Here is a 27,383-nt window from a genome sequence, read left to right on the forward strand (position 1 = left end):
ACACAGAGAGAGACGCACACACAGAGAGACACACACAGAGAGACACACACACACACAGAGACGCACAGAGAGAGACACACAGAGCGAGACACACACACACACAGAGCCACTCACACACACACATAGAGAAAGAGAGAGAGACACACACACAGAGAGAGAGACACACAGAGAGACACACAGACAGAGACACAGAGAGAGACACACAGAGAGAGAGAGACACAGACACAGAGAGAGACACACAGACACAGAGAGAGACACACACTCACACAGAGAGAGAGACACACACAGAGAGAGAGACACACACAGAGAGAGAGAGACACACACACAGAGAGACACACACACACAGAGAGAGACGCACACACAGAGAGACACACACACAGAGAGACACACACACACACAGAGACGCACAGAGAGAGACACACAGAGCGAGACACACACACACACAGAGCCACTCACACACACACATAGAGAAAGAGAGAGAGACACACAGACACAGAGAGAGACACACAGAGAGAGAGAGAGACACAAACACAGAAAGAGACACACACAGAGCGAGACACACACAGAGAGAGAGACACAGAGAGAGACACAAACACAGAAAGAGACACACACAGAGAGAGAGACACACAGAGAGAGACACACAGAGAGAGAGACACACAGACACAGAGAGAGAGACACAAACACAGAAAGAGACACACACAGAGAGAGACACACACAGAGAGAGAGACACACAGAGAGAGAGACACACACAGAGAGAGACACACAGAGAGAGAGACACACACACAGAGAGAGACACACACACAGAGAGACACACACACAGAGAGAGAGACACACACACAAAGAGACACACAAACACAGAGAGAGACACACACACAGAGAGAGAGACACACACACAGAGAGAGAGACACACACACAGAGAGAGAGACACAGACACACAGAGAGAGACACACACACAGAGAGAGACACAAACACAGAGAGAGACACACACACAGAGAGAGACACACACACAGAGAGAGACACACACAGAGAGACACACAGAGAGAGACACACACACAGAGACACACAGAGAGAGACACACACACAGAGAGAGACACAGACAGAGAGAGACACAGACAGAGAGAGATGCACACACACAGAGAGAGAGACACAAACACTCCCATCAGACTCTCCACTGTTATAGCAATGTTGTATCTGGGTCTAATTTCCAACATACTGGAGCTCCTTTGGGCTTCCAACTCATTTCATCTCTCTGAGAAGCTGTGGGTTTCTACATATTTGTTTTAAATCCCATTATAAACTCTTTGTGATATGAATAACAGTTATACCTCCAGAGGTAATCATTCAAATCTAATCTCTTACAACAAGAGCTTCAGCGCTTTCTACTGTAATTATGAGAAAACATGACTTTAAGAAAGGACACACACATACACAGACACATACATACACACACATACACACACACACACACACACACACACACACACACACACACACACACACACACGCACACACAAATACACACCTGTTGTGAGTGTGTGTACGCTGTCCTGTGTGTCTGGGTGAGAATGTGTGGGACGTGGGCTGGGCTGTGGAGAACCGAGGTCCATCAGGATGAGGAAGCCCTCAAGACCACAGAAGCTCCGCGCCTCGGACGGCTCTCTCTGGGCCACAGCACGCAGCGCCTGGGAGAGACCGGATAGACACCGCATTAACCGTTATGAGAGAAGGTGAGTGATGGGGTGAGGAGAGAGAGAGAGAGAGAGAGAGAGAGAGAGAAAGAGAGAGAGAGCGAGAAAGAGGGTGAGCGGTGGAGAGAGAGAGAGAGAGAGAGAGAGAGAGAGAGAAAGAGGGTGAGCGATGGGGTGAGGGACAGAGAGAGAGAGAGAGAGAGAGAAAGAAAGAAAAAGAAAGAAAGAAAGAAAGAAAGAGGGTGTGCGATGGGGTGAGAGAGACAGAAAGAGAGAGAGAGATAGAGAAAATGAGAAAGAGGGTGTGCAATGGTGTGAAGGAGACAGAAAGAGGGAGAGAGAGAGTGAGAGAGGATAAAGAATGAGAAAACAAGAGAAATGAAATGAGTGAAATTTGAAACCAATCAGGCTATGTTATCCCTGTGGAAATAGAATCTTATCCGAGTTCTGTGGGAACTTCTCCACGTACAGACTGAAACAATGATATTGTGTGAAAATGTTAAATAGTATTTCTGAATTGTTCCCACAGCTCAATGTTCTTTAATATAATGTAAGAGGAGAGAGGACGAGATTGAGGGAGGGAAGGAGAACGAGGTCTACTATAGGAGGTAATTAATGTCTAGCAGGTCGAGGAACATGGTTCTCTGATTCAGGCACAATGGACAGAGATAACAGCCACCTCTGATCAGACAGTTCATTTCAGCTGATTAATAAACGGTTATTGTCCTCTTTTCTCATCCCTCTGCCTCTGTGGAAAAGATCACATCATTAACTAGCAGATCGGCCATGTAGGACTGATCAAATGACATCATCTTTTCCTTCTCCCGCCCCCTCTCTTTCTCTCTCTTCTCCTCCCCTCTCTTCTCTCTTTCTCTCTCTTCCCTCCCCCTCTTTCTCCCTCCCTCCCCCTCTTTCTCTCTCTCTCTTCTCCCTCCCCTCTTTCTCTCTCTTCTCCCTCCCTCCCTCCCTCCCACTCTTCTCCCTCCCCTCTCTTTCTCTCTCTCCTCCCTCCCCCTCTTTCTCTCTCTCTTCTCCCTCCCCTCTCTTTCTCTCTCTCTTCTCCCTCCCCTCTCTTTCGCTCTCTTCTACTTCCCTCCCCCTCTTTCTCTCCCTCTTCTCCCTCCCCTCTCTTTCTCTCTCTTCTCCCTCCCTCCCTCTCACTCTTCTCCCTCCCCCCTTTCTCTCTTCTCCCTCCCTCCCTCTTTCTCTCTCTCTTCTCCCTCCCCTCTCTTCTCTCTTCTACCTCCCCTCTCTTCTCTCTTTCTCTCTCTTCTCCCTCCCCTCTCTCTTCTCCCTCCCCCTCTCTTCTCCCTCCCCTCTCTTTCTCCCTCCCTCCCTCTTTCTCTCTCTCTTCTCCCTCCCCTCTCTTTCTCTCTCTTTCTCCCTCCCCTCTTTCTCTCTCTCTTCTCCATCCCTCCTCTCACTCTTCTCCCTCCCTCTATCCCTCTTCTCCCTCCCTCATTCTCTCTCTCTCTCCCTCCCTCTCTTCTCTTCGCCATCCCTCTCCCTCTCACTCTTCTCCCTCCCTCTATCCCTCTTCTCCCTCCCTCATTCTCTCTCTTTCTCTCTCTCTTCTCCCTCCCCTCTCTTTCTCTCTCTCTTCTCCATCCCTCCCTCTCACTCTTCTCCCTCCTTCTCACTCTTCTCCCTCCCTCATTCTCTCTCTTTTCTCCCTCTCTTCTCCCTCTCTTCTCCCTCTCTTCTCCCTCTCTTCTCCCTCTCTTCTCCCTCTCTTCTCCCTCTCTTCTCCCTCCGTTTCTGACCAGGATGAGGATCTAACACACCTCTTTGGTGTAGCAGTGGTGTGTCTCAGCCCAGGGTTGATTGAAGGAATGTAATTATTCTGATATGAAAGTCATCTAATTGATCAGACCAGTAGTCATAATGGGCAGCAGGTCTATTGTGGAGTCAGGCAGGGTTGTCTCAATGTCTCTAGACTGAAAGTGTCCACAAGTCACAATGTCTCTTGTCTCAATGTCTCTAGACTGAATGTGTCCACTAGTCACAATGTCTCAATGTCTCTAGCCTGAATGTGTCCACAAGTCACAATGTCTCGTCTCAATATCTCTAGACTGAATGTGTCCACAAGTCACAATGTCTCTTGTCTCAATGTCTCTAGACTGAATGTGTCCACAAGTCACAATGTCTCTTGTCTCAATGTCTCTAGACTGAATGTGTCCCCTAGTCACAATGTCCCTAATTTCAATGTGTCCACTAGTCTCAATGTCTCTAGTCTCAATGTCTCTAGTCTCAATGTCTCTAGTCTCAATGTCTCTAGTCTCAATGTATCTAATCTCAATGTCCACTAGTCTCAATGTCTCTAGTCTCAATGTCTCTAGTCTCAATGTCTCTAGTCTCAATGTCCCTAATCTCAATGTCTCTAGTCTCAATGTGTCCACTAGTCTCAATGTCTCTAGACTCAATGTCTCTAGACTCAATGTCTCTAGACTCAATGTGTCCACTAGTCTCAATATCTCTAGTCTCAATGTCTCTAGTCTCAATGTGTCCACTAGTCGCAATGTCTCTAGTCTCAATGTCTCTAGACACAATGTGCCCACTAGTCTCAATGCCTCTAGTCTCAATGCCTCTAGTCTCAATGTCTCTAGTCTCAATGTCTCTAGTCTCAATGTGTCCACTAATCTCAATGTCTCTAGTCTCAATGACTCTAGACTGAATGTGTCCACTAGTCTCAATGTCTCTAGACTCAATGTGTCCACTAGTGTCATAATATATCCATCTCTCCCTCTATAGAATCTAACTCACCATGGATGGTTCTGGGACCAGCTCTCCTGTCTCTGGTTCTGGGTCCAGGGCTGTTAGGAAGACAGGGGAACCCTCTGGGAGAAGGGTGGGAGAGAGGAAGGTAGAGCATCTGTGCTCCGCACTACCCCCCCACTCCTCTAAACATCCATCCATCTTCATCTCCTCGTCTGAGGAGTCTTCTTCGCAGGGCGTCAGGCCCGGGCTGTCACTGGATGACTCTGTGTCAACATGTGTACAGGGAAATGAACATGTACCAGTATCAACCAATAGCAATCTGTATGGGGAAATCAACATGTACCAGTATCAACCAATCACAATCTGTACGGGGAAATGAACATGTACCAGTATCAACCAATCACAATCTGTACGGGGAAATGAACATGTACCAGTATCAACCAATCACAATCTGTACGGGAAATGAACATGTACCAGTATCAACCAATCGCAATCTGTACGGGGAAATGAACATGTACCAGTATCAACCAATCACAATCTGTATGGGGAAATGAACATGTACCAGTATCAACCAATCGCAATCTGTACGGGAAATGAACATGTACCAGTATCAACCAATCACAATCTGTACGGGAAATGAACATGTACCAGTATCAACCAATCACAATCTGTCTGGGGAAATGAACATGTACCAGTATCAACCAATCGCAATCTGTACAGGGAAATGAACATGTACCAGTATCAACCAATCGCAATCTGTACGGGGAAATGAACATGTACCAGTATCAACCAATCACAATCTGTATGGGGAAATGAACATGTACCAGTATCAACCAATCGCAATCTGTATGGGGAAATGAACATGTACCAGTATCAACCAATCACAATCTGTACGGGGAAATGAACATGTACCAGTATCAACCAATCACAATCTGTATGGGGAAATGAACATGTACCAGTATCAACCAATCACAATCTGTACGGGGAAATGAACATGTACCAGTATCAACAAATCACAATCTGATTGGGGAAATGAACATGTACCAGTATCAACCAATCGCAATCTGTACGGGGAAATGAACATGTACCAGTATCAACCAATCACAATCTGTATGGGGAAATGAACATGTACCAGTATCAACCAATCGCAATCTGTACGGGAAATGAACATGTACCAGTATCAACCAATCACAATCTGTACGGGAAATGAACATGTACCAGTATCAACCAATCACAATCTGTACGGGAAATGAACATGTACCAGTATCAACCAATCACAATCTGTACAGGAAATGAACATGTACCAGTATCAACCAATCGCAATCTGTACGGGAAATGAACATGTACCAGTATCAACCAATCACAATCTGTATGGGGAAATGAACATGTACCAGTATCAACCAATCGCAATCTGTATGGGGAAATGAACATGTACCAGTATCAACCAATCACAATCTGTACGGGGAAATGAACATGTACCAGTATCAACCAATCACAATCTGTATGGGGAAATGAACATGTACCAGTATCAACCAATCACAATCTGTACGGGGAAATGAACATGTACCAGTATCAACAAATCACAATCTGATTGGGGAAATGAACATGTACCAGTATCAACCAATCACAACCAATCACAATCTGTATGGGGAAATGAACATAAATATACCAGTATCAACCAATCACAATCTGCATGGGGAAATGAACATAAATATACCAGTATCAACCAATCACAATCTGCATGGGGAAATTAACATAAACATACCAGTATCAACCAATCACAATCTGCATGGGGAAATTAACATAAACATACCAGTATCAACCAATCACAATCTGTATGGGGAAAGCAATCATAACAGGCAATCATTACGCAGTATACCCTCTCTAAACACTGAGGTACGTATGCAGTATACCCTCTCTAAACACTGAGGTACATACGCAGTATACCCTCTCTAAACACTGAGGTACGTACGCAGTATACCCTCTCTAAACACTGAGGTACATATGCAGTATACCCTCTCTAAACACGGAGGTACGTACGCAGTATACCCTCTCTAAACACTGAGGTACATATGCAGTATACCCTCTCTAAACACGGAGGTATGTATGCAGTATACCCTCTCTAAACACTGAGGTATGTATACAGTATACCCTCTCTAAACACTGAGGTATGTATGCAGTATACCCTCTCTAAACACTGAGGTACATATGCAGTATACCCTCTCTAAACACTGAGGTATGTATGCAGTATACCCTCTCTAAACACTGAGGTATGTATACAGTATACCCTCTCTAAACACTGAGGTACGTATGCAGTATACCCTCTCTAAACACTGAGGTATGTATGCAGTATACCCTCTCTAAACACTGAGGTATGTATACAGTATACCCTCTCTAAACACTGAGGTACATATGCAGTATACCCTCTCTAAACACTGAGGTACGTATGCAGTATACCCTCTCTAAACACTGAGGTATGTATACAGTATACCCTCTCTAAACACTGAGGTATGTATGCAGTATACCCTCTCTAAACACTGAGGTACGTACGCAGTATACCCTCTCTAAACACTGAGGTACATACGCAGTATACCCTCTAAACACTGAGGTACATACGCAGTATACCCTCTCTAAACACTGAGGTACATACGCAGTATACCCTCTCTAAACACTGAGGTACATACGCAGTATACCCTCTCTAAACACTGAGGTACATACGCAGTATACCCTCTCTAAACACTGAGGTACATACGCAGTATACCCTCTCTAAACACTGAGGTACATACGCAGTATACCCTCTCTAAACACTGAGGTACATACGCAGTATACCCTCTCTAAACACTGAGGTACATACGCAGGAGGAACTTAAGAAATAATGTCAAACGTGGTGATCTGGTGAATTGTGACCGGTTTAGACCACAGTATTTAGTACAGTAGCTGGTTGGTAGAGGCAGTGTTCTGGTGAATTGGGACCGGTTTAGACCACAGTATTTAGTACAGTAGCTGGTTGGTAGAGAGGCAGTGTTCTGGTGAATTGGGACCGGTTTAGACCACAGTATTTAGTACAGTAGCTGGTTGGTAGAGAGGCAGTGTTCTGGTGAATTGGGACCGGTTTAGACCACAGTATTTAGTACAGTAGCTGGTTGGTAGAGAGGCAGTGTTCTGGTGAATTGGGACCGGTTTAGACCACAGTATTTAGTACAGTAGCTGGTTGGTAGAGAGGCAGTGTTCTGGTGAATTGGGACCGGTTTAGACCACAGTATTTAGTACAGTAGCTGGTTGGTAGAGAGGCAGTGTTCTGGGTGAATTGGGACCGGTTTAGACCACAGTATTTAGTACAGTAGCTGGTTGGTAGAGAGGCAGTGTTCTGGTGAATTGGGACCGGTTTAGACCACAGTATTTAGTACAGTAGCTGGTTGGTAGAGAGGCAGTGTTCTGGTGAATTGGGACCGGTTTAGACCACAGTATTTAGTACAGTAGCTGGTTGGTAGAGAGGCAGTGTTCTGGTGAATTGGGACCGGTTTAGACCACAGTATTTAGTACAGTAGCTGGCTGGTAGAGAGGCAGTGTTCTGGTGAATTGGGACCGTTTAGACCACAGTATTTAGTACAGTAGCTGGTTGGTAGAGAGGCAGTGTTCTGGTGAATTGGGACCGGTTTAGACCACAGTATTTAGTACAGTAGCTGGTTGGTAGAGAGGCAGTGTTCTGGTGAATTGGGACCGGTATACGCCACAGTATTTAGTACAGTAGCTGGCTGGTAGAGAGGCAGTGTTCTGGTGAATTGGGACCGGTTTAGACCACAGTATTTAGTACAGTAGCTGGCTGGTAGAGAGGCAGTGTTCTGGTGAATTGGGACCGGTTTAGACCACAGTATTTAGTACAGTAGCTGGTTGGTAGAGAGGCAGTGTTCTGGTGAATTGGGACCGGTTTAGACCACAGTATTTAGTACAGTAGCTGGCTGGTAGAGAGGCAGTGTTCTGGTGAATTGGGACCGGTTTAGACCACAGTATTTAGTACAGTAGCTGGCTGGTAGAGAGGCAGTGTTCTGGTGAATTGGGACCGGTTTAGACCACAGTATTTAGTACAGTAGCTGGTTGGTAGAGAGGCAGTGTTCTGGTGAATTGGGACCGGTTTAGACCACAGTATTTAGTACAGTAGCTGGTTGGTAGAGAGGCAGTGTTCTGGTGAATTGTGACCGGTTTAGACCACAGTATTTAGTACAGTAGCTGGTTGGTAGAGAGGCAGTGTGTTCTGGTGAATTGGGACCGGTTTAGACCACAGTATTTAGTACAGTAGCTGGTTGGTAGAGAGGCAGTGTTCTGGTGAATTGGGACCGGTTTAGACCACAGTATTTAGTACAGTAGCTGGTTGGTAGAGAGGCAGTGTTCTGGTGAATTGGGACCGGTTTAGACCACAGTATTTAGTACAGTAGCTGGCTGGTAGAGAGGCAGTGTTCTGGTGAATTGGGACCGGTTTAGACCACAGTATTTAGTACAGTAGCTGGTTGGTAGAGAGGCAGTGTTCTGGTGAATTGGGACCGGTTTAGACCACAGTATTTAGTACAGTAGCTGGTTGGTAGAGAGGCAGTGTTCTGGTGAATTGGGACCGGTTTAGACCACAGTATTTAGTACAGTAGCTGGTTGGTAGAGAGGCAGTGTTCTGGTGAATTGGGACCGGTTTAGACCACAGTATTTAGTACAGTAGCTGGTTGGTAGAGAGGCAGTGTTCTGGTGAATTGGGACCGGTTTAGACCACAGTATTTAGTACAGTAGCTGGTTGGTAGAGAGGCAGTGTTCTGGTGAATTGGGACCGGTTTAGACCACAGTATTTAGTACAGTAGCTGGTTGGTAGAGAGGCAGTGTTCTGGTGAATTGGGACCGGTTTAGACCACAGTATTTAGTACAGTAGCTGGTTGGTAGAGAGGCAGTGTTCTGGTGAATTGGGACCGGTTTAGACCACAGTATTTAGTACAGTAGCTGGTTGGTAGAGAGGCAGTGTTCTGGTGAATTGGGACCGGTATACGCCACAGTATTTAGTACAGTAGCTGGCTGGTAGAGAGGCAGTGTTCTGGTGAATTGGGACCGGTTTAGACCACAGTATTTAGTACAGTAGCTGGCTGGTAGAGAGGCAGTGTGTTCTGGTGAATTGGGACCGGTTTAGACCACAGTATTTAGTACAGTAGCTGGTTGGTAGAGAGGCAGTGTTCTGGTGAATTGGGACCGGTTTAGACCACAGTATTTAGTACAGTAGCTGGTTGGTAGAGAGGCAGTGTTCTGGTGAATTGGGACCGGTATACGCCACAGTATTTAGTACAGTAGCTGGTTGGTAGAGAGGCAGTGTTCTGGTGAATTGGGACCGGTTTAGACCACAGTATTTAGTACAGTAGCTGGTTGGTAGAGAGGCAGTGTTCTGGTGAATTGGGACCGGTTTAGACCACAGTATTTAGTACAGTAGCTGGTTGGTAGAGAGGCAGTGTTCTGGTGAATTGGGACCGGTTTAGACCACAGTATTTAGTACAGTAGCTGGTTGGTAGAGAGGCAGTGTTCTGGTGAATTGGGACCGGTTTAGACCACAGTATTTAGTACAGTAGCTGGTTGGTAGAGAGGCAGTGTTCTGGTGAATTGGGACCGGTTTAGACCACAGTATTTAGTACAGTAGCTGGTTGGTAGAGAGGCAGTGTTCTGGTGAATTGGGACCGGTTTAGACCACAGTATTTAGTACAGTAGCTGGTTGGTAGAGAGGCAGTGTTCTGGTGAATTGGGACCGGTTTAGACCACAGTATTTAGTACAGTAGCTGGTTGGTAGAGAGGCAGTGTTCTGGTGAATTGGGACCGGTTTAGACCACAGTATTTAGTACAGTAGCTGGTTGGTAGAGAGGCAGTGTTCTGGTGAATTGGGACCGGTTTAGACCACAGTATTTAGTACAGTAGCTGGTTGGTAGAGAGACAGTGTTCTGGTGAATTGGGACCGGTTTAGACCACAGTATTTAGTACAGTAGCTGGTTGGTAGAGAGGCAGTGTTCTGGTGAATTGGGACCGGTTTAGACCACAGTATTTAGTACAGTAGCTGGTTGGTAGAGAGGCAGTGTTCTGGTGAATTGGGACCGGTTTAGACCACAGTATTTAGTACAGTAGCTGGTTGGTAGAGAGGCAGTGTTCTGGTGAATTGGGACCGGTTTAGACCACAGTATTTAGTACAGTAGCTGGCTGGTAGAGAGGCAGTGTTCTGGTGAATTGGGACCGGTTTAGACCACAGTATTTAGTACAGTAGCTGGTTGGTAGAGAGGCAGTGTTCTGGTGAATTGGGACCGGTTTAGACCACAGTATTTAGTACAGTAGCTGGTTGGTAGAGAGGCAGTGTTCTGGTGAATTGGGACCGGTTTAGACCACAGTATTTAGTACAGTAGCTGGCTGGTAGAGAGGCAGTGTTCTGGTGAATTGGGACCGGTTTAGACCACAGTATTTAGTACAGTAGCTGGTTGGTAGAGAGGCAGTGTTCTGGTGAATTGGGACCGGTTTAGACCACAGTATTTAGTACAGTAGCTGGTTGGTAGAGAGGCAGTGTTCTGGTGAATTGGGACCGGTTTAGACCACAGTATTTAGTACAGTAGCTGGTTGGTAGAGAGGCAGTGTTCTGGTGAATTGGGACCGGTATACGCCACAGTATTTAGTACAGTAGCTGGCTGGTAGAGAGGCAGTGTTCTGGTGAATTGGGACCGGTTTAGACCACAGTATTTAGTACAGTAGCTGGTTGGTAGAGAGGCAGTGTTCTGGTGAATTGGGACCGGTATACGCCACAGTATTTAGTACAGTAGCTGGCTGGTAGAGAGGCAGTGTTCTGGTGAATTGGGACCGGTTTAGACCACAGTATTTAGTACAGTAGCTGGCTGGTAGAGAGGCAGTGTTCTGGTGAATTGGGACCGGTTTAGACCACAGTATTTAGTACAGTAGCTGGTTGGTAGAGAGGCAGTGTTCTGGTGAATTGGGACCGGTTTAGACCACAGTATTTAGTACAGTAGCTGGCTGGTAGAGAGGCAGTGTTCTGGTGAATTGGGACCGGTTTAGACCACAGTATTTAGTACAGTAGCTGGTTGGTAGAGAGGCAGTGTTCTGGTGAATTGGGACCGGTTTAGACCACAGTATTTAGTACAGTAGCTGGTTGGTAGAGAGGCAGTGTTCTGGTGAATTGGGACCGGTTTAGACCACAGTATTTAGTACAGTAGCTGGTTGGTAGAGAGGCAGTGTTCTGGTGAATTGGGACCGGTATACGCCACAGTATTTAGTACAGTAGCTGGCTGGTAGAGAGGCAGTGTTCTGGTGAATTGGGACCGGTTTAGACCACAGTATTTAGTACAGTAGCTGGTTGGTAGAGAGGCAGTGTTCTGGTGAATTGGGACCGGTTTAGACCACAGTATTTAGTACAGTAGCTGGTTGGTAGAGAGGCAGTGTTCTGGTGAATTGGGACCGGTTTAGACCACAGTATTTAGTACAGTAGCTGGTTGGTAGAGAGGCAGTGTTCTGGTGAATTGGGACCGGTTTAGACCACAGTATTTAGTACAGTAGCTGGTTGGTAGAGAGGCAGTGTTCTGGTGAATTGGGACCGGTTTAGACCACAGTATTTAGTACAGTAGCTGGTTGGTAGAGAGACAGTGTTCTGGTGAATTGGGACCGGTTTAGACCACAGTATTTAGTACAGTAGCTGGTTGGTAGAGAGGCAGTGTTCTGGTGAATTGGGACCGGTTTAGACCACAGTATTTAGTACAGTAGCTGGTTGGTAGAGAGGCAGTGTTCTGGTGAATTGGGACCGGTTTAGACCACAGTATTTAGTACAGTAGCTGGTTGGTAGAGAGGCAGTGTTCTGGTGAATTGGGACCGGTTTAGACCACAGTATTTAGTACAGTAGCTGGCTGGTAGAGAGGCAGTGTTCTGGTGAATTGGGACCGGTTTAGACCACAGTATTTAGTACAGTAGCTGGTTGGTAGAGAGGCAGTGTTCTGGTGAATTGGGACCGGTTTAGACCACAGTATTTAGTACAGTAGCTGGTTGGTAGAGAGGCAGTGTTCTGGTGAATTGGGACCGGTTTAGACCACAGTATTTAGTACAGTAGCTGGCTGGTAGAGGCAGTGTTCTGGTGAATTGGGACCGGTTTAGACCACAGTATTTAGTACAGTAGCTGGTTGGTAGAGAGGCAGTGTTCTGGTGAATTGGGACCGGTTTAGACCACAGTATTTAGTACAGTAGCTGGTTGGTAGAGGCAGTGTTCTGGTGAATTGGGACCGGTTTAGACCACAGTATTTAGTACAGTAGCTGGTTGGTAGAGAGGCAGTGTTCTGGTGAATTGGGACCGGTATACGCCACAGTATTTAGTACAGTAGCTGGCTGGTAGAGAGGCAGTGTTCTGGTGAATTGGGACCGGTTTAGACCACAGTATTTAGTACAGTAGCTGGTTGGTAGAGAGGCAGTGTTCTGGTGAATTGGGACCGGTATACGCCACAGTATTTAGTACAGTAGCTGGCTGGTAGAGAGGCAGTGTTCTGGTGAATTGGGACCGGTTTAGACCACAGTATTTAGTACAGTAGCTGGCTGGTAGAGGCAGTGTTCTGGTGAATTGGGACCGGTTTAGACCACAGTATTTAGTACAGTAGCTGGTTGGTAGAGAGGCAGTGTTCTGGTGAATTGGGACCGGTTTAGACCACAGTATTTAGTACAGTAGCTGGCTGGTAGAGAGGCAGTGTTCTGGTGAATTGGGACGGTTTAGACCACAGTATTTAGTACAGTAGCTGGTTGGTAGAGAGGCAGTGTTCTGGTGAATTGGGACCGGTTTAGACCACAGTATTTAGTACAGTAGCTGGTTGGTAGAGAGGCAGTGTTCAGGTGAATTGGGACCGGTTTAGACCACAGTATTTAGTACAGTAGCTGGTTGGTAGAGAGGCAGTGTTCTGGTGAATTGGGACCGGTATACGCCACAGTATTTAGTACAGTAGCTGGCTGGTAGAGAGGCAGTGTTCTGGTGAATTGGGACCGGTTTAGACCACAGTATTTAGTACAGTAGCTGGTTGGTAGAGAGGCAGTGTTCTGGTGAATTGGGACCGGTTTAGACCACAGTATTTAGTACAGTAGCTGGTTGGTAGAGAGCAGTGTTCTGGTGAATTGGGACCGGTTTAGACCACAGTATTTAGTACAGTAGCTGGTTGGTAGAGAGCAGTGTTCTGGTGAATTGGGACCGGTTTAGACCACAGTATTTAGTACAGTAGCTGGCTGGTAGAGAGGCAGTGTTCTGGTGAATTGGGACCGGTTTAGACCACAGTATTTAGTACAGTAGCTGGTTGGTAGAGGCAGTGTTCTGGTGAATTGGGACCGGTTTAGACCACAGTATTTAGTACAGTAGCTGGCTGGTAGAGTGTTTGTAAAGAGAGGCCATGGCAGCTCCTCTCCAAGCCGCTCAGGGTCTAATGCATTAGTAATGGCTGTGTGTCCTAGGGGCCATTCCTCACGGTGTAATTAGAATCCCGCCTGTTATATTACTATGTCAGCTATTTACTTAAAACCTTAATCGATATTAAAAAAATAAAGAACACTTTTAATGGCTGAAGCTAAATTGTTTCTGACAGCAGAGGAGAACAACAGCCTTTACTGTCACAGACAGAAACACAACATATTGAACAGAAAACTGTCTCTAGACTAATCCTGAAAACTAGGAGACATACAGCAAGTCCTCATATCCTGCTGATCTGACTCCCACACACACACACACACACACACACACACACACACACACACACACACACACACACACACACAGACACAGACACAGACACACAGACACACAGACACAGACACACAGACACACAGACACACAGACACACACATTTACCTGTTGCAGGCATCCTGGGAAAGAGAGCTGGACTGTGTGACTTTCTGATCCCTGACCCTGAGAGCACTCGTGGTGTCTGCTGGGAGCTGTAGTTTGTCAGTGTGTCAGAGGAGTGTGGTGGTGGGTCACTCATCAGGGAAAGAGAAGGAGAGGGGTGGGATGACATGGCTGACTGGGTGGATAAGGGTTCCTCTTGTGATGGAATCAACACCTTCCTAGAGGACAGAGCATCTGGAGGCGTTGACGGTGACATGGTGGATAAGGGTTCCTCTTGTGATGGAATCAACACCTTCCTAGAGGACAGAGCATCTGGAGGCGTTGACGGTGACATGGTGGATAAGGGTTTTGGAGGTGACCTGTAGGACGCAGGACTTCCTGGTGACACGGGAGAGAGAGGGTCACTAGGTGACTTGGTATTTTGTGACCTGCTGGATAATCGTTTCCTAGGTGACTGAGAGTACGGCAAGGCGGACGATAAGGGCTCTGGTGGTGACGGCGATGACTGAGACTTCAGGGAGAGAGGTTTTGGAGGTGACAACCTGTCAGGCAGGTGTTTGGGGTAAATAAACCTGGAGGCCTGAAGACCTTTGGGTAACGGAGGTGACTCTGGCTCCAAGAGGCTCGAAGGTGAGAGAGTGAATGTGGATCTGAGGGAGTGGAGAGAGGGTGGAGAGGGAGACAGAGAGAATGGGGCCCTGCAGATAAGAGCTCTGGATTGGGTGTAGAGGGAGAAGGGCTGGGGGATGAGGGTCTAGAGTTGACTGATGGAGGTTGTAAGAGCAGTCTGTTCGTGTTGACGTGGCTGGTGTCTTGGTTGACGACCCAGGGGTCTTTGGTCCACTGGGCTGAGGTGACGCAGTGGTGGACCTTGGAGACCGTACACTAGTGTGGTCAGGTTGTGGTATCTGAGTGGTCCCCACTTTAGAGACCGATGGAGGGCGAGGTGACCAGGTCACTGGAGACCCAGACAACATGGCTCCCTGGGACAATGCATTGTGGGACAGGTTAGGACCTCCAATTGCATTGACTTCCTCTTGCCTGAGATAGATAGATAGATAGATAGATAGATAGATAGATAGATAGATAGATAGATAGATAGATAGATAGATAGATAGATAGATAGATAGATAGATAGATAGATAGATAGATAGATACCAGTGAAGAACAAACACCATTGTAAATACAACCCATATTTATGCTTATTTATTTTATCTTGTGTTCTTTAACCATTTGTACATTGTTAAAACACTATAAATATATAATATGACATTTGGATCGTCTTTATTGTTTTGAAACTTCTGTATGTGTAATGTTTACTGTTCATTTTTATTGTTTATTTCACTTGATATATTATCTACCTCACTTGCTTTGGCAATGTTAACACATGTTTCCTATGCCAATAAAGCCCTTGAATTGAATAGATAGATAGATAGATAGATAGATAGATAGATAGATAGATAGATAGATAGATAGATAGATAGATAGATAGATAGATAGATAGATAGATAGATAGATAGATAGATAGATAGATAGATAGATAGATAGATAGATAGATAGATAGATAGATAGATAGATAGATAGATAGATAGATAGATAGATAGATTCAAACATCCATAAATCAATTCAACAGTCATGGACCTCTTCTCTAAACACCCAGCCCTCCTCTATCCACAGTGTTCCCTCTAAACACCCAGCCCTCCTCTATCCACAGTGTTCCCTCTAAACACCCAGCCCTCCTCTATCCACAGTGTTCCCTCTAAACACCCAGCCCTCCTCTATCCACAGTGTTCCCTCTAAACACCCAGCCCTCCTCTATCCACAGTGTTCCCTCTAAACACCCAGCCCTCCTCTATCCACAGTGTTCCCTCTAAACACCCAGCCCTCCTCTATCCACAGTGTTCCCTCTAAACACCCAGCCCTCCTCTATCCAGTGTTCCCTCTAAACACCCAGCCCTCCTCTATCCACAGTGTTCCCTCTAAACACCCAGCCCTCCTCTATCCACAGTGTTCCCTCTAAACACCCAGCCCTCCTCTATCCAGTGTTCCCTCTAAACACCCAGCCCTCCTCTATCCAGTGTTCCCTCTAAACACCCAGCCCTCCTCTATCCACAGTGTTCCCTCTAAATACCCAGCCCTCCTCTATCCACAGTGTTCCCTCTAAAAACCCAGCCCTCCTCTATCCACAGTGTTCCCTCTAAACACCCAGCCCTCCTCTATCCAGTGTTCCCTCTAAACACCCAGCCCTCCTCTATCCAGTGTTCCCTCTAAACACCCAGCCCTCCTCTATCCACAGTGTTCCCTCTAAACACCCAGCCCTCCTCTATCCACAGTGTTCCCTCTAAACACCCAGCCCACCTCTATCCACAGTGTTCCCTCTAAACACCCAGCCCTCCTCTATCCACAGTGTTCCCTCTAAACACCCAGCCCTCCTCTATCCAGTGTTCCCTCTAAACACCCAGCCCTCCTCTATCCACAGTGTTCCCTCTCTCTCCTCTAAAAGGTCAGTCCACCTCTGCCAAGTTAAGTTGATATATAATGAAATATGTGATGTTGCCACTTCAAGGCCAGAATGATGAGCTTGAGATTGTTGCTGTGGCTTCAGAGGAAACCTTTGTCTTACTTTGTGTTGTCTTCTGCCTTCTGTTCAGTAACAAACCCTCTGTCTCTAACTGTCTGTGAAGAACGAAAAGAGAGAGAGAAGTAAATCCTATTCGCAGACAGGCCTGTGTGCGTGTGTGTGTGTGTGTGTGTGTGTGTGTATGTGTGTGTGTGTGTGTGTGTCTCCATAGTAACAGCAGATATTGGAGGGTGGTTTAAGAGGCCTCTTAAGACTCACCTCCTCATCTAACTCCTCTATGCTCAGACACGATCCAGGTGAGGGCTCTGGCTCAGCGCTGCCCCCGCAGGATGACACAGCAAACAGCGAGGCACAGTACCTCCTCAACTCCACATCCTCAGCTAGAGAGAACAACCAAACATACACACTGTTACGGAGAGAGTGGGGGGAGAGGGAGAGAGAGAGAGAGGGGGAGAGATAATGAGGGGGGAGAGGGACAGCGAGAGACGGGCAGAAGGAGAGAGATAGATAGTGAGGGCGATAGAGAGAGAGCCCTCCTCTCCTGTCCTTAGTAAACAGCCCTCCTCTCCTGTCCTTAGTAAACAGCCCTCTCTCCTGTCCTTAGTAGCCAGCCCTCCTCTCCTGTCCTTAGTAAACAGCCCTCCTCTCCTGTCCTTAGTAAACAGCCCTCTCTCCTGTCCTTAGTAGCCAGCCCTCCTCTCCTGTCCTTAGTAGACAGCCCTCCTCTCCTGTCCTTAGTAAACAGCCCTCCTCTCCTGTCCTTAGTAAACAGCCCTCCTCTCCTGTCCTTGGTACAGCCCTCCTTCTCCTGTCCTTAGTAGACAGCCCTCCTCTCCTGTCCTTAGTAAACAGCCCTCCTCTCCTGTCCTTGGTAAATAGCCCTCCTCTCCTGTCCTTGGTAGACAGCCCTCCTTCTCCTGTCCTTAGTAGACAGCCCTCCTCTCCTGTCCTTAGTAAACAGCCCTCCTCTCCTGTCCTTAGTAAACAGCCCTCCTCTCTCCTGTCCTTAGTAGACAGCCCTCCTCTCCTGTCCTTAGTAAACAGCCCTCCTCTCTGTCCTTAGTAAACAGCCCTCCTCTCCTGTCCTTAGTAAACAGCCCTCCTCTCCTGTCCTTAGTAGACAGCCCTCCTCTCCTGTCCTTAGTAAACAGCCCTCCTCTCCTGTCCTTAATAAACAGCCCTCCTCTCCTGTCCTTAGTAAACAGCCCTCCTCTCCTGTCCTTAGTAAACAGCCCTCCTCTCCTGTCCTTAGTAGACAGCCCTCCTTTCCTGTCCTTAGTAGACAGCCCTCCTCTCCTGACCTTAGTAGCCAGCCCTCCTCTCCTGGCCTTAGTAGCCAGCCCTCCTCTCCTGTCCTTAGTAGCCAGCCCTCCTCTCTGTCCTTAATAAACAGCCCTCCTCTCCTGTCCTTAGTAGCCAGCCCTCCTCTCCTGTCCTTAATAAACAGCCCTACTCTCCTGTCCTTAGTAGCCAGCCCTCCTCTCCTGACCTTAGTAGCCAGCCCTCCTCTCCTGTCCTTAGTAAACAGCCCTCCTCTCCTGTCCTTAGTAGCCAGCCCTCCTCTCCTGTCCTTAGTAAACAGCCCTCCTCTCCTGTCCTTAATAAACAGCCCTCCTCTCCTGTCCTTAGTAGACAGCCCTCCTCTCCTGTCCTTAGTAGACAGCCCTCCTCTCCTGTCCTTAGTAGACAGCCCTCCTCTCCTGTCCTTAGTAAACAGCCCTCATCTCCTGTCCTTAATAAACAGCCCTCCTCTCCTGTCCTTAGTAGACAGCCCTCCTCTCCTGTCCTTAGTAAACAGCCCTCCTCTCCTGTCCTTAGTAGCCAGCCCTCCTCTCCTGTCCTTAGTAAACAGCCCTCCTCTCCTGTCCTTAATAAACAGCCCTCCTCTCCTGTCCTTAGTAGACAGCCCTCCTCTCCTGTCCTTAGTAGACAGCCCTCCTCTCCTGTCCTTAGTAAACAGCCCTCCTCTCCTGTCCTTAGTAAACAGCCCTCTCTCCTGTCCTTAGTAGCCAGCCCTCCTCTCCTGTCCTTAGTAGACAGCCCTCCTCTCCTGTCCTTAGTAAACAGCCCTCCTCTCCTGTCCTTAGTAAACAGCCCTCCTCTCCTGTCCTTGGTACAGCCCTCCTTCTCCTGTCCTTAGTAGACAGCCCTCCTCTCCTGTCCTTAGTAAACAGCCCTCCTCTCCTGTCCTTGGTAAATAGCCCTCCTCTCCTGTCCTTGGTAGACAGCCCTCCTTCTCCTGTCCTTAGTAGACAGCCCTCCTCTCCTGTCCTTAGTAAACAGCCCTCCTCTCCTGTCCTTAGTAAACAGCCCTCCTCTCCTGTCCTTAGTAGACAGCCCTCCTCTCCTGTCCTTAGTAAACAGCCCTCCTCTCCTGTCCTTAGTAAACAGCCCTCCTCTCCTGTCCTTAGTAAACAGCCCTCCTCTCCTGTCCTTAGTAAACAGCCCTCCTCTCCTGTCCTTAGTAGACAGCCCTCCTCTCCTGTCCTTAGTAAACAGCCCTCCTCTCCTGTCCTTAATAAACAGCCCTCCTCTCCTGTCCTTAGTAAACAGCCCTCCTCTCCTGTCCTTAGTAAACAGCCCTCCTCTCCTGTCCTTAGTAGACAGCCCTCCTTTCCTGTCCTTAGTAGACAGCCCTCCTCTCCTGACCTTAGTAGCCAGCCCTCCTCTCCTGGCCTTAGTAGCCAGCCCTCCTCTCCTGTCCTTAGTAGCCAGCCCTCCTCTCCTGTCCTTAATAAACAGCCCTCCTCTCCTGTCCTTAGTAGCCAGCCCTCCTCTCCTGTCCTTAATAAACAGCCCTACTCTCCTGTCCTTAGTAGCCAGCCCTCCTCTCCTGACCTTAGTAGCCAGCCCTCCTCTCCTGTCCTTAGTAAACAGCCCTCCTCTCCTGTCCTTAGTAGCCAGCCCTCCTCTCCTGTCCTTAGTAAACAGCCCTCCTCTCCTGTCCTTAATAAACAGCCCTCCTCTCCTGTCCTTAGTAGACAGCCCTCCTCTCCTGTCCTTAGTAGACAGCCCTCCTCTCCTGTCCTTAGTAGACAGCCCTCCTCTCCTGTCCTTAGTAAACAGCCCTCATCTCCTGTCCTTAATAAACAGCCCTCCTCTCCTGTCCTTAGTAGACAGCCCTCCTCTCCTGTCCTTAGTAAACAGCCCTCCTCTCCTGTCCTTAGTAGCCAGCCCTCCTCTCCTGTCCTTAGTAAACAGCCCTCCTCTCCTGTCCTTAATAAACAGCCCTCCTCTCCTGTCCTTAGTAGACAGCCCTCCTCTCCTGTCCTTAGTAGACAGCCCTCCTCTCCTGTCCTTAGTAAACAGCCCTCCTCTCCTGTCCTTAGTAGCCAGCCCTCCTCTCCTGTCCTTAGTAGCCAGCCATCCTCTCCTGTCCTTAGTAAACAGCCCTCCTCTCCTGACCTTAGTAGCCAGCCCTCCTCTCCTGTCCTTAGTAAACAGCCCTCCTCTCCTGTGCTTAGTAGACAGCCCTCCTCTCCTGTCCTTAGTAGACAGCACTCCTCTCCTGTCCTTAGTAAACAGCCCTCCTCTCCTGTCCTTAGTAAAGACTTCACACAGCACTCATTTTTTAGAGTGAAAGACAAGGAAAGACAGAAAACATCCTGGGAAACTGGACTGTCGTAAGAGACAGGTCGAGGGGACGAGCTGTCTGGGAAACTGGACTGTCCTAAGAGACAGCTCGAGGGGACTAGCTGTCTGGGAAACTGGACTGTCCTAAGAGACAGGTCGAGGGGACTAGCTGTCTGATAGAGAGAATTTGAAGATTGAACCTGCAACTCCCAGACTGTTGTGAAAATCTGAGCAAAAAAACTCAAGAGTTTGAATAGCTGAATAACTTTTAGATATTTTTCTTCCACAAACAGTGCTTCAACATCAATAGTATCGACATGGTAGAGGGGCAGGGACTTGAGATTAGCCCGTTTTGAGAGGGTACATGGTTTGAGAAGGTAGAAGGAGATGTAACCAGTAGATTCAGGAGGTTAATGATTTTGATGTTCTGTCCTTTAGAGGAACTGGACTACCTGGGAATGAGAGTTTGACAGATGTTTAGAGGGCAGGGGTTGAGAAGAGAGAGGACTGAGGAGGTCGTTAGAGAGAGAGGACTGAGGAGGTAGTTAGAGAGAGAGAGGGACTGAGGGTGGGGAACTGAGGAGGTAATTAGAGAGAGAGAGGAGGACTGAGGGTGGGGGAACTGAGGAGGTAGTTAGAGAGAGAGAGGACTGAGGGTGGGGGAACTGAGGAGGTAGTTACAGAGAGAGAGGACTGAGGGTGGGGGAACTGAGCAGGTAGCTAGAGAGAGAGGACTGAGGGTGGGGGAACTGAGGAGGTCGTTGGAGAGAGAGGACTGAGGGTGGGGAACTGAGGAGGTCGTTGGAGAGAGGACTGAGGGTGGGGGAACTGAGGAGGTCGTTGGAGAGAGGACTGAGGGTGGGTGAACTGAGGAGGTAGCTAGAGAGAGAGGACTGAGGGTGGGGGAACTGAGGAGGTCGTTGGAGAGAGAGAGGACTGAGGGTGGGGGAACTGAGCAGGTCGTTGGAGAGAGGACTGAGGGTGGGGGAACTGAGGAGGTCGTTGGAGAGAGGACTGAGGGTGGGTGAACTGAGGAGTTATCTAGAGAGAGGACTAGGGGGGAACTGAGGAGGTCGTTGGAGAGAGGACTGAGGGTGGGGAACTGAGGAGGTCGTTGGAGAGAGGACTGAGGGTGGGTGAACTGAGGAGGTAGCTAGAGAGAGAGGACTGAGGGTGGGGGGGGAACTGAGGAGGTCGTTGGAGAGAGGACTGAGGGTGGGGGAACTGAGGAGGTAGTTAGAGAGAGAGAGGACTGAGGGTGGGGGAACTGAGGAGGTAGTTAGAGAGAGAGAGGACTGGGGTGGGGAACTGAGGAGGTAGCTAGAGAGAGAGGACTGAGGGTGGGGGAACTGAGGAGGTCGTTGGAGAGAGAGGGACTGAGGGTGGGGAACTGAGGAGGTAGTTGAGAAGAGAGGACTGAGGTGGGGAACTGAAGAGGTCGTTGGAGAGAGAGAGGACTGAGGGTGGGGGAACTGAGGAGGTCGTTGGAGAGAGAGAGGACTGAGGGTGGGGGGAACTGAGGAGGTCGTTGGAGCGAGAGGGTACTGAGGGTGGGGGGAACTGAGCAGGTCGTTGGAGAGAGAGAGGACTGAGGGTGGGGAACTGAGGAGGTCGTTGGAGAGAGGACTGAGGGTAGGTGAAATGAGGAGTTATCTAGAGAGAGAGAGGACTGAGGGTGGGTGAACTGAGGAGGTAGCTAGAGAAAGAGAGGACTGAGGGTGGGGGAACTGAGGAGGTCGTTGGAGAGAGGACTGAGGGTGGGGGAACTGGGGAGGTCGTTGGAAAGAGGACTGAGGGTGGGGAACTGAGGAGGTAGTTGGAGAGAGAGAGGACTGAGGGTGGGGAACTGAGGAGGTAGTTGGAGATAGAGAGGACTGAGGGTGGGGGAACTGAGGAGGTAGTTGGAGAGAGAGAGACTGAGGGTGAGGGAACTGAGGAGGTCATTGGAGAGAGAGAGGACTGAGGGTGGGGGAACTGAGGAGGTAGCTAGAGAGAGAGGACTGAGGGTGGGGGAACTGAGGAGGTCGTTGGAGAGAGGACTGAGGGTGGGGGAACTGAGGAGGTAGTTAGAGAGAGAGAGGACTGAGGGTGGGGGAACTGAGGAGGTAATTAGAGAGAGAGAGAGGACTGAGGGTGGGGGAACTGAGGAGGTAGTTAGAGAGAGAGAGGACTGAGGTTGGGGGAACTGAGGAGGTAGTTAGAGAGAGAGAGGACTGGGGGTGGGGAACTGAGGAGGTAGCTAGAGAGAGAGAGGACTGAGGGTGGGGAACTGAGGAGGTCGTTGGAGAGAGAGAGGACTGAGGTGGGGGAACTGAGGAGGTAGTTGAGAAGAGAGAGGACTGAGGGTGGGGGAACTGAAGAGGTCGTTGGAGAGAGAGAGGACTGAGGGTGGGGGAACTGAGGAGGTCGTTGGAGAGAGAGAGGACTGAGGGTGGGTGAACTGAGGAGTTATCTAGAGAGAGAGAGGACTGAGGGTGGGTGAACTGAGGAAGTAGCTAGAGAGAGAGAGGGACTGAGGGTGGGGGAACTGAGGAGGTCGTTGGAGAGAGGACTGAGGGTGGGGGAACTGAGGAGGTCGTTGGAAAGAGGACTGAGGGTGGGGGAACTGAGGAGGTAGTTGGAGAGAGAGAGGACTGAGGGTGGGGGAACTGATGAGGTAGTTGGAGAGAGAGAGGACTGAGGGTGGGGGAACTGAGGAGGTCGTTGGAGAGAGAGAGTACTGAGGGTGGGGAACTGAGGAGGTCGTTGGAGAGAGGACTGAGGGTGGGGGAACTGAGGAGGTCGTTTGAGAGAGGACTGAGGGTGGGTGAACTGAGGAGGTAGCTAGAGAGAGAGGACTGAGGGTGGGGGAACTGAGGAGGTCGTTGGAGAGAGGACTGAGGGTGGGGGAACTGAGGAGGTAATTAGAGAGAGAGAGAGGACTGAGGGTGGGGGAACTGTGGAGGTAGTTAGAGAGAGAGAGGACTGAGGGTGAGGGGGGGAACTGAGGAGGTAGCTAGGAGAGAGAGAGGACTGAGGGTGGGGGAACTGAAGAGGTCGTTGGAGAGAGAGAGGACTGAGGGTGGGGAACTGAGGAGGTCGTTGGAGAGAGAGAGACTGAGGGTGGGGGAACTGAGGAGGTCGTTGGAGGGAGAGAGTACTGAGGGTGGGGGAACTGAGCAGGTCGTTGGAGAGAGAGAGGCCTGAGGGTGGGGGAACTGAGGAGGTCATAGGAGAGAGGACTGAGGGTGGGGGAACTGAGGAGGTCGTTGGAGAGAGGACTGAGGGTGGGTGAACTGAGGAGGTAGCTAGAGAGAGAGGACTGAGGGTGGGGGAACTGAGGAGGTCGTTGGAGAGAGGACTGAGGGTGGGGGAACTGAGGAGGTAGTTAGAGAGAGAGAGACTGAGGGTGGGGGAACTGAGGAGGTAATTAGAGAGAGAGAGGACTGAGGGTGGGGGAACTGAGGAGGTAGTTAGAGAGAGAGGACTGAGGGTGGGGGGAACTGAGGAGGTAGCTAGAGAGAGAGGACTGAGGGTGGGGGAACTGAAGAGGTCGTTGGAGAGAGAGAGGACTGAGGGTGGGGGAACTGAGGAGGTCGTTGGAGGGAGAGAGTACTGAGGGTGGGGGAACTGAGCAGGTCGTTGGAGAGAGAGAGGACTGAGGGTGGGGGAACTGAGGAGGTAGTTGAGAAGAGAGAGGACTGAGGGTGGGGGAACTGAGGAGGTCGTTGGAAAGAGGACTGTGGGTGGGGAACTGAGGAGGTCGTTGGAGAGAGAGAGTACTGAGGGTGGGGGAACTGAGCAGGTCGTTGGAGAGAGAGAGGACTGAGGGTGGGGGAACTGAGGAGGTCGTTGGAGAGAGGACTGAGGGTGGGTGAACTGAGGAGTTATCTAGAGAGAGAGAGGACTGAGGGTGGGTGAACTGAGGAAGTAGCTAGAGAGAGAGAGGACTGAGGGTGGGGGAACTGAGGAGGTCGTTGGAGAGAGGACTGAGGGTGGGGGAACTGAGGAGGTCATTGGAAAGAGGACTGAGGGTGGGGGAACTGAGGAGGTAGTTGGAGAGAGAGAGACTGAGGGTGGGGAGCTGAGGAGGTAGTTGGAGAGAGAGAGGACTGAGGGTGGGGGAACTGAGGAGGTCGTTGGAGAGAGAGAGACTGAGGGTGGGGGAACTGAGGAGGTCGTTGGAGAGAGAGAGGACTGAGGGTGGGGGAACTGAGGAGGTCGTTGGAGAGAGTACTGAGGGTGGGGGAACTGAGGAGGTCGTTGGAGAGAGGACTGAGGGTGGGGGAACTGAGGAGGTCGTTGGAAAGAGGACTGAGGGTGGGGGAACTGAAGAGGTCATTGGAGAGAGAGAGGACTGAGGGTGGGGGAACTGAGGAGGTCGTTGGAGAGAGAGAGAGGACTGAGGGTGGGGGAACTGAGGAGGTCGTTGGAGAGAGAGAGTACTGAGGCTGGGGGAACTGAGCAGGTCGTTGGAGAGAGAGAGGACTGAGGGTGGGGGAACTGAGGAGGTCGTTGGAGAGAGGACTGAGGGTGGGTGAACTGAGGAGTTATCTAGAGAGAGAGAGGACTGAGGGTGGGTGAACTGAGGAAGTAGCTAGAGAGCGAGAGGACTGAGGGTGGGGGAACTGAGGAGGTCGTTGGAGAGAGGACTGAGGGTGGGGGAACTGAGGAGGTCGTTGGAAAGAGGACTGAGGGTGGGGGAACTGAGGAGGTAGTTGGAGAGAGAGAGGACTGAGGGTGGGGGAACTGGGGAGGTAGTTGGAGAGAGAGAGGACTGAGGGTGGGGGAACTAAGGAGGTCGTTGGAAAGAGGGAGGACTACGGGTGGGGGAACTGAGGAGGTAGTTGGAGAAAGAGAGGACTGAGGGTGGGGGAACTGAGGAGGTAGTTGGAGAGAGAGAGGACTGAGGGTGGGGGAACTGAGGAGGTAGTTGGAGAGAGAGAGGACTGAGTGTGGGGGAACTGGGGAAGTAGTTGGAGAGAGAGAGGACTGAGGGTGGGGGAACTGAGGAGGTCGTTGGAAAGAGGGAGGACTGAGGGTGGGGGAACTGAGGAGGTTGTTGGAGAGAGAGAGGACTGAGGGTGGGGGAACTGAGGAGGTAGTTGGAGAGAGAGAGGACTGAGGGTGGGGGAACTGAGGAGGTCGTTGGAGAGAGGGAGGACTGAGGGTGGGGGAACTGAGGAGGTCGTTGGAAAGAGGACTGAGGGTGGGGGAACTGAGGAGGTAGTTGGAGAGAGAGAGGACTGAGGGTGGGGGAACTGAAGAGGTCGTTGGAGAGAGAGGCCTGAGGGTGGGGGAACTGAGGAGGTCGTTGGAGAGAGAGAGGACTGAGGGTGGGGGAACTGAGGAGGTCGTTGGAGAGAGAGAGTACTGAGGGTGGAGGAACTGAGGAGGTCGTTGGAGAGAGAGAGAACTGAGGAGGTCGTTGGAGAGAGGACTGAGGGTGGGGGAACTGAGGAGGTCGTTGGAGAGAGGACTGAGGGTGGGGGAACTGAGGTGGTCGTTGGAGAGAGGACTGAGGGTGGGGGAACTGAGGAGGTCGTTGGAGAGAGAGAGGACTGAGGGTGGGGGAACTGAGGAGGTAGTTGGAGATAGAGAGGACTGAGGGTGGGGGAACTGAGGAGGTAGTTGGAGAGAGAGAGGACTGAGGGTGGGGGAACTGAGGAGGTCGTTGGAGAGAGAGAGGACTGAGGGTGGGGGAACTGAGGAGGTCGTTGGAGAGAGAGAGGCCTGAGGGTGGGGGAACTGAGGAGGTCGTTGGAAAGAGGACTGAGGGTGGGGAAACTGAGGAGGTAGTTGGAAAGAGGACTAAGGGGGGGACTGAGGAGGTAGTTGGAGAGAGAGAGGACTGAGGGTGGGGGAACTGAGGAGGTGTTGGAGAGAGAGAGGACTGAGGGTGGGGAACTGAGGAGGTCGTTGGAGAGAGGACTGAGGGTGGGGGAACTGAGGAGGTCGTTGGAGAGAGGACTGAGGGTGGGGGAACTGAGGTGGTCGTTGGAGAGAGGTGGGGGAACTGAGGAGGTCGTTGGAGAGAGGACTGAGGGTGGGGGAACTGGGGAGGGAGTTGGAGAGAGAGAGGACTGAGGGTGGGGGAACTGAGGAGGTCGTTGGAAAGAGGGAGGACTACGGGTGGGGGAACTGAGGAGGTTGTTGGAGAGAGAGAGGACTGAGGGTGGGGGAATTGAGGAGGTAGTTGGAGAGAGAGAGGACTGAGGGTGGGGGAACTGAGGTCGTTGGAGAGAGGACTGAGGGTGGGGGAACTGAGGAGGTCGTTGGAGAGAGGACTGAGGGTGGGTGAACTGAGGAGGTAGCTAGAGAGAGAGAGGACTGAGGGTGGGGTAACTGAGGAGGTAGTTGGAGAGAGAGAGGACTGAGGGTGGGGGAACTGAGGAGGTAGTTGGAGAGAGAGAGGACTGAGGGTGGGGGAACTGAGGAGGTAGTTGGAGAGAGAGAGGACTGAGGGTGGGGGAACTGAGGAGGTCGTTGGAAAGAGGTAGGAGTACGGGTGGGGGAACTGAGGAGGTAGTTGGAGAGAGAGAGGACTGAGGGTGGGGAAACTGAGGAGGTAGTTAGAGAGAGAGAGGACTGAGGGTGGGGGGAACTGAGGAGGTAGCTGGAGAGAGAGAGGACTGAGGGTGGGGAACTGAGGAGGTAGTTGGAGAGAGAGAGGACTGAGGGTGGGGGGAACTGAGGAGGTAGTTGAGAAGAGAGAGGACTGAGGGTGGGGTAACTGAAGAGGTCGTTGGAGAGAGAGAGGCCTGAGGGTGGGGGAACTGAGGAGGTCGTTGGAGAGAGAGAGGACTGAGGGTGGGGGAACTGAGGAGGTCGTTGGAGAGAGAGAGTACTGAGGGTGGGGGAACTGAGGAGGTCGTTGGAAAGAGGACTGAGGGTGGGGGAACTGAGGAGGTAGTTGGAGAGAGAGAGGACTGAGGGTGGGGGAACTGAGGAGGTAGTTGGAGATAGAGAGGAC

At 50.1% G+C, this 27,383-nt stretch overlaps 2 protein-coding genes across 2 annotated transcripts in view; both read right to left on the reverse strand.

Moving 5' to 3' along the window:
• Window positions 1-14,967, reverse strand: part of LOC115115662 (mucin-2-like) — a 106,214-nt gene extending 91,247 nt beyond the window's left edge. Inside the window, exons 1-3 of the mRNA XM_065027229.1 lie at window positions 14,281-14,967; window positions 4,452-4,669; window positions 1,523-1,682 (exon numbers count right to left, since the gene is read on the reverse strand). Of these exons, the coding sequence (XP_064883301.1) occupies window positions 1,523-1,682; window positions 4,452-4,669; window positions 14,281-14,611 (709 nt within the window). The 5' untranslated portion in view covers window positions 14,612-14,967. The remainder of the gene's footprint in view (window positions 1-1,522; window positions 1,683-4,451; window positions 4,670-14,280) is intronic.
• Window positions 14,968-15,029: 62 nt separating this feature from the next.
• The window catches only part of zbbx (zinc finger, B-box domain containing), a gene marked incomplete at its 3' end in the record, with an annotated part of 79,249 nt that continues 66,895 nt past the window's right edge, over window positions 15,030-27,383 (reverse strand). The window contains exons 12-14 of the mRNA XM_065027230.1: window positions 17,117-17,238; window positions 16,901-16,953; window positions 15,030-15,318 (exon numbers count right to left, since the gene is read on the reverse strand). Of these exons, the coding sequence (XP_064883302.1) occupies window positions 15,030-15,318; window positions 16,901-16,953; window positions 17,117-17,238 (464 nt within the window). The remainder of the gene's footprint in view (window positions 15,319-16,900; window positions 16,954-17,116; window positions 17,239-27,383) is intronic.

Source organism: Oncorhynchus nerka, linkage group LG14 (assembly GCF_034236695.1).
Source record: "Oncorhynchus nerka isolate Pitt River linkage group LG14, Oner_Uvic_2.0, whole genome shotgun sequence".
In the NCBI taxonomy this organism is placed as follows: Eukaryota; Metazoa; Chordata; class Actinopteri; order Salmoniformes; family Salmonidae; genus Oncorhynchus; species Oncorhynchus nerka.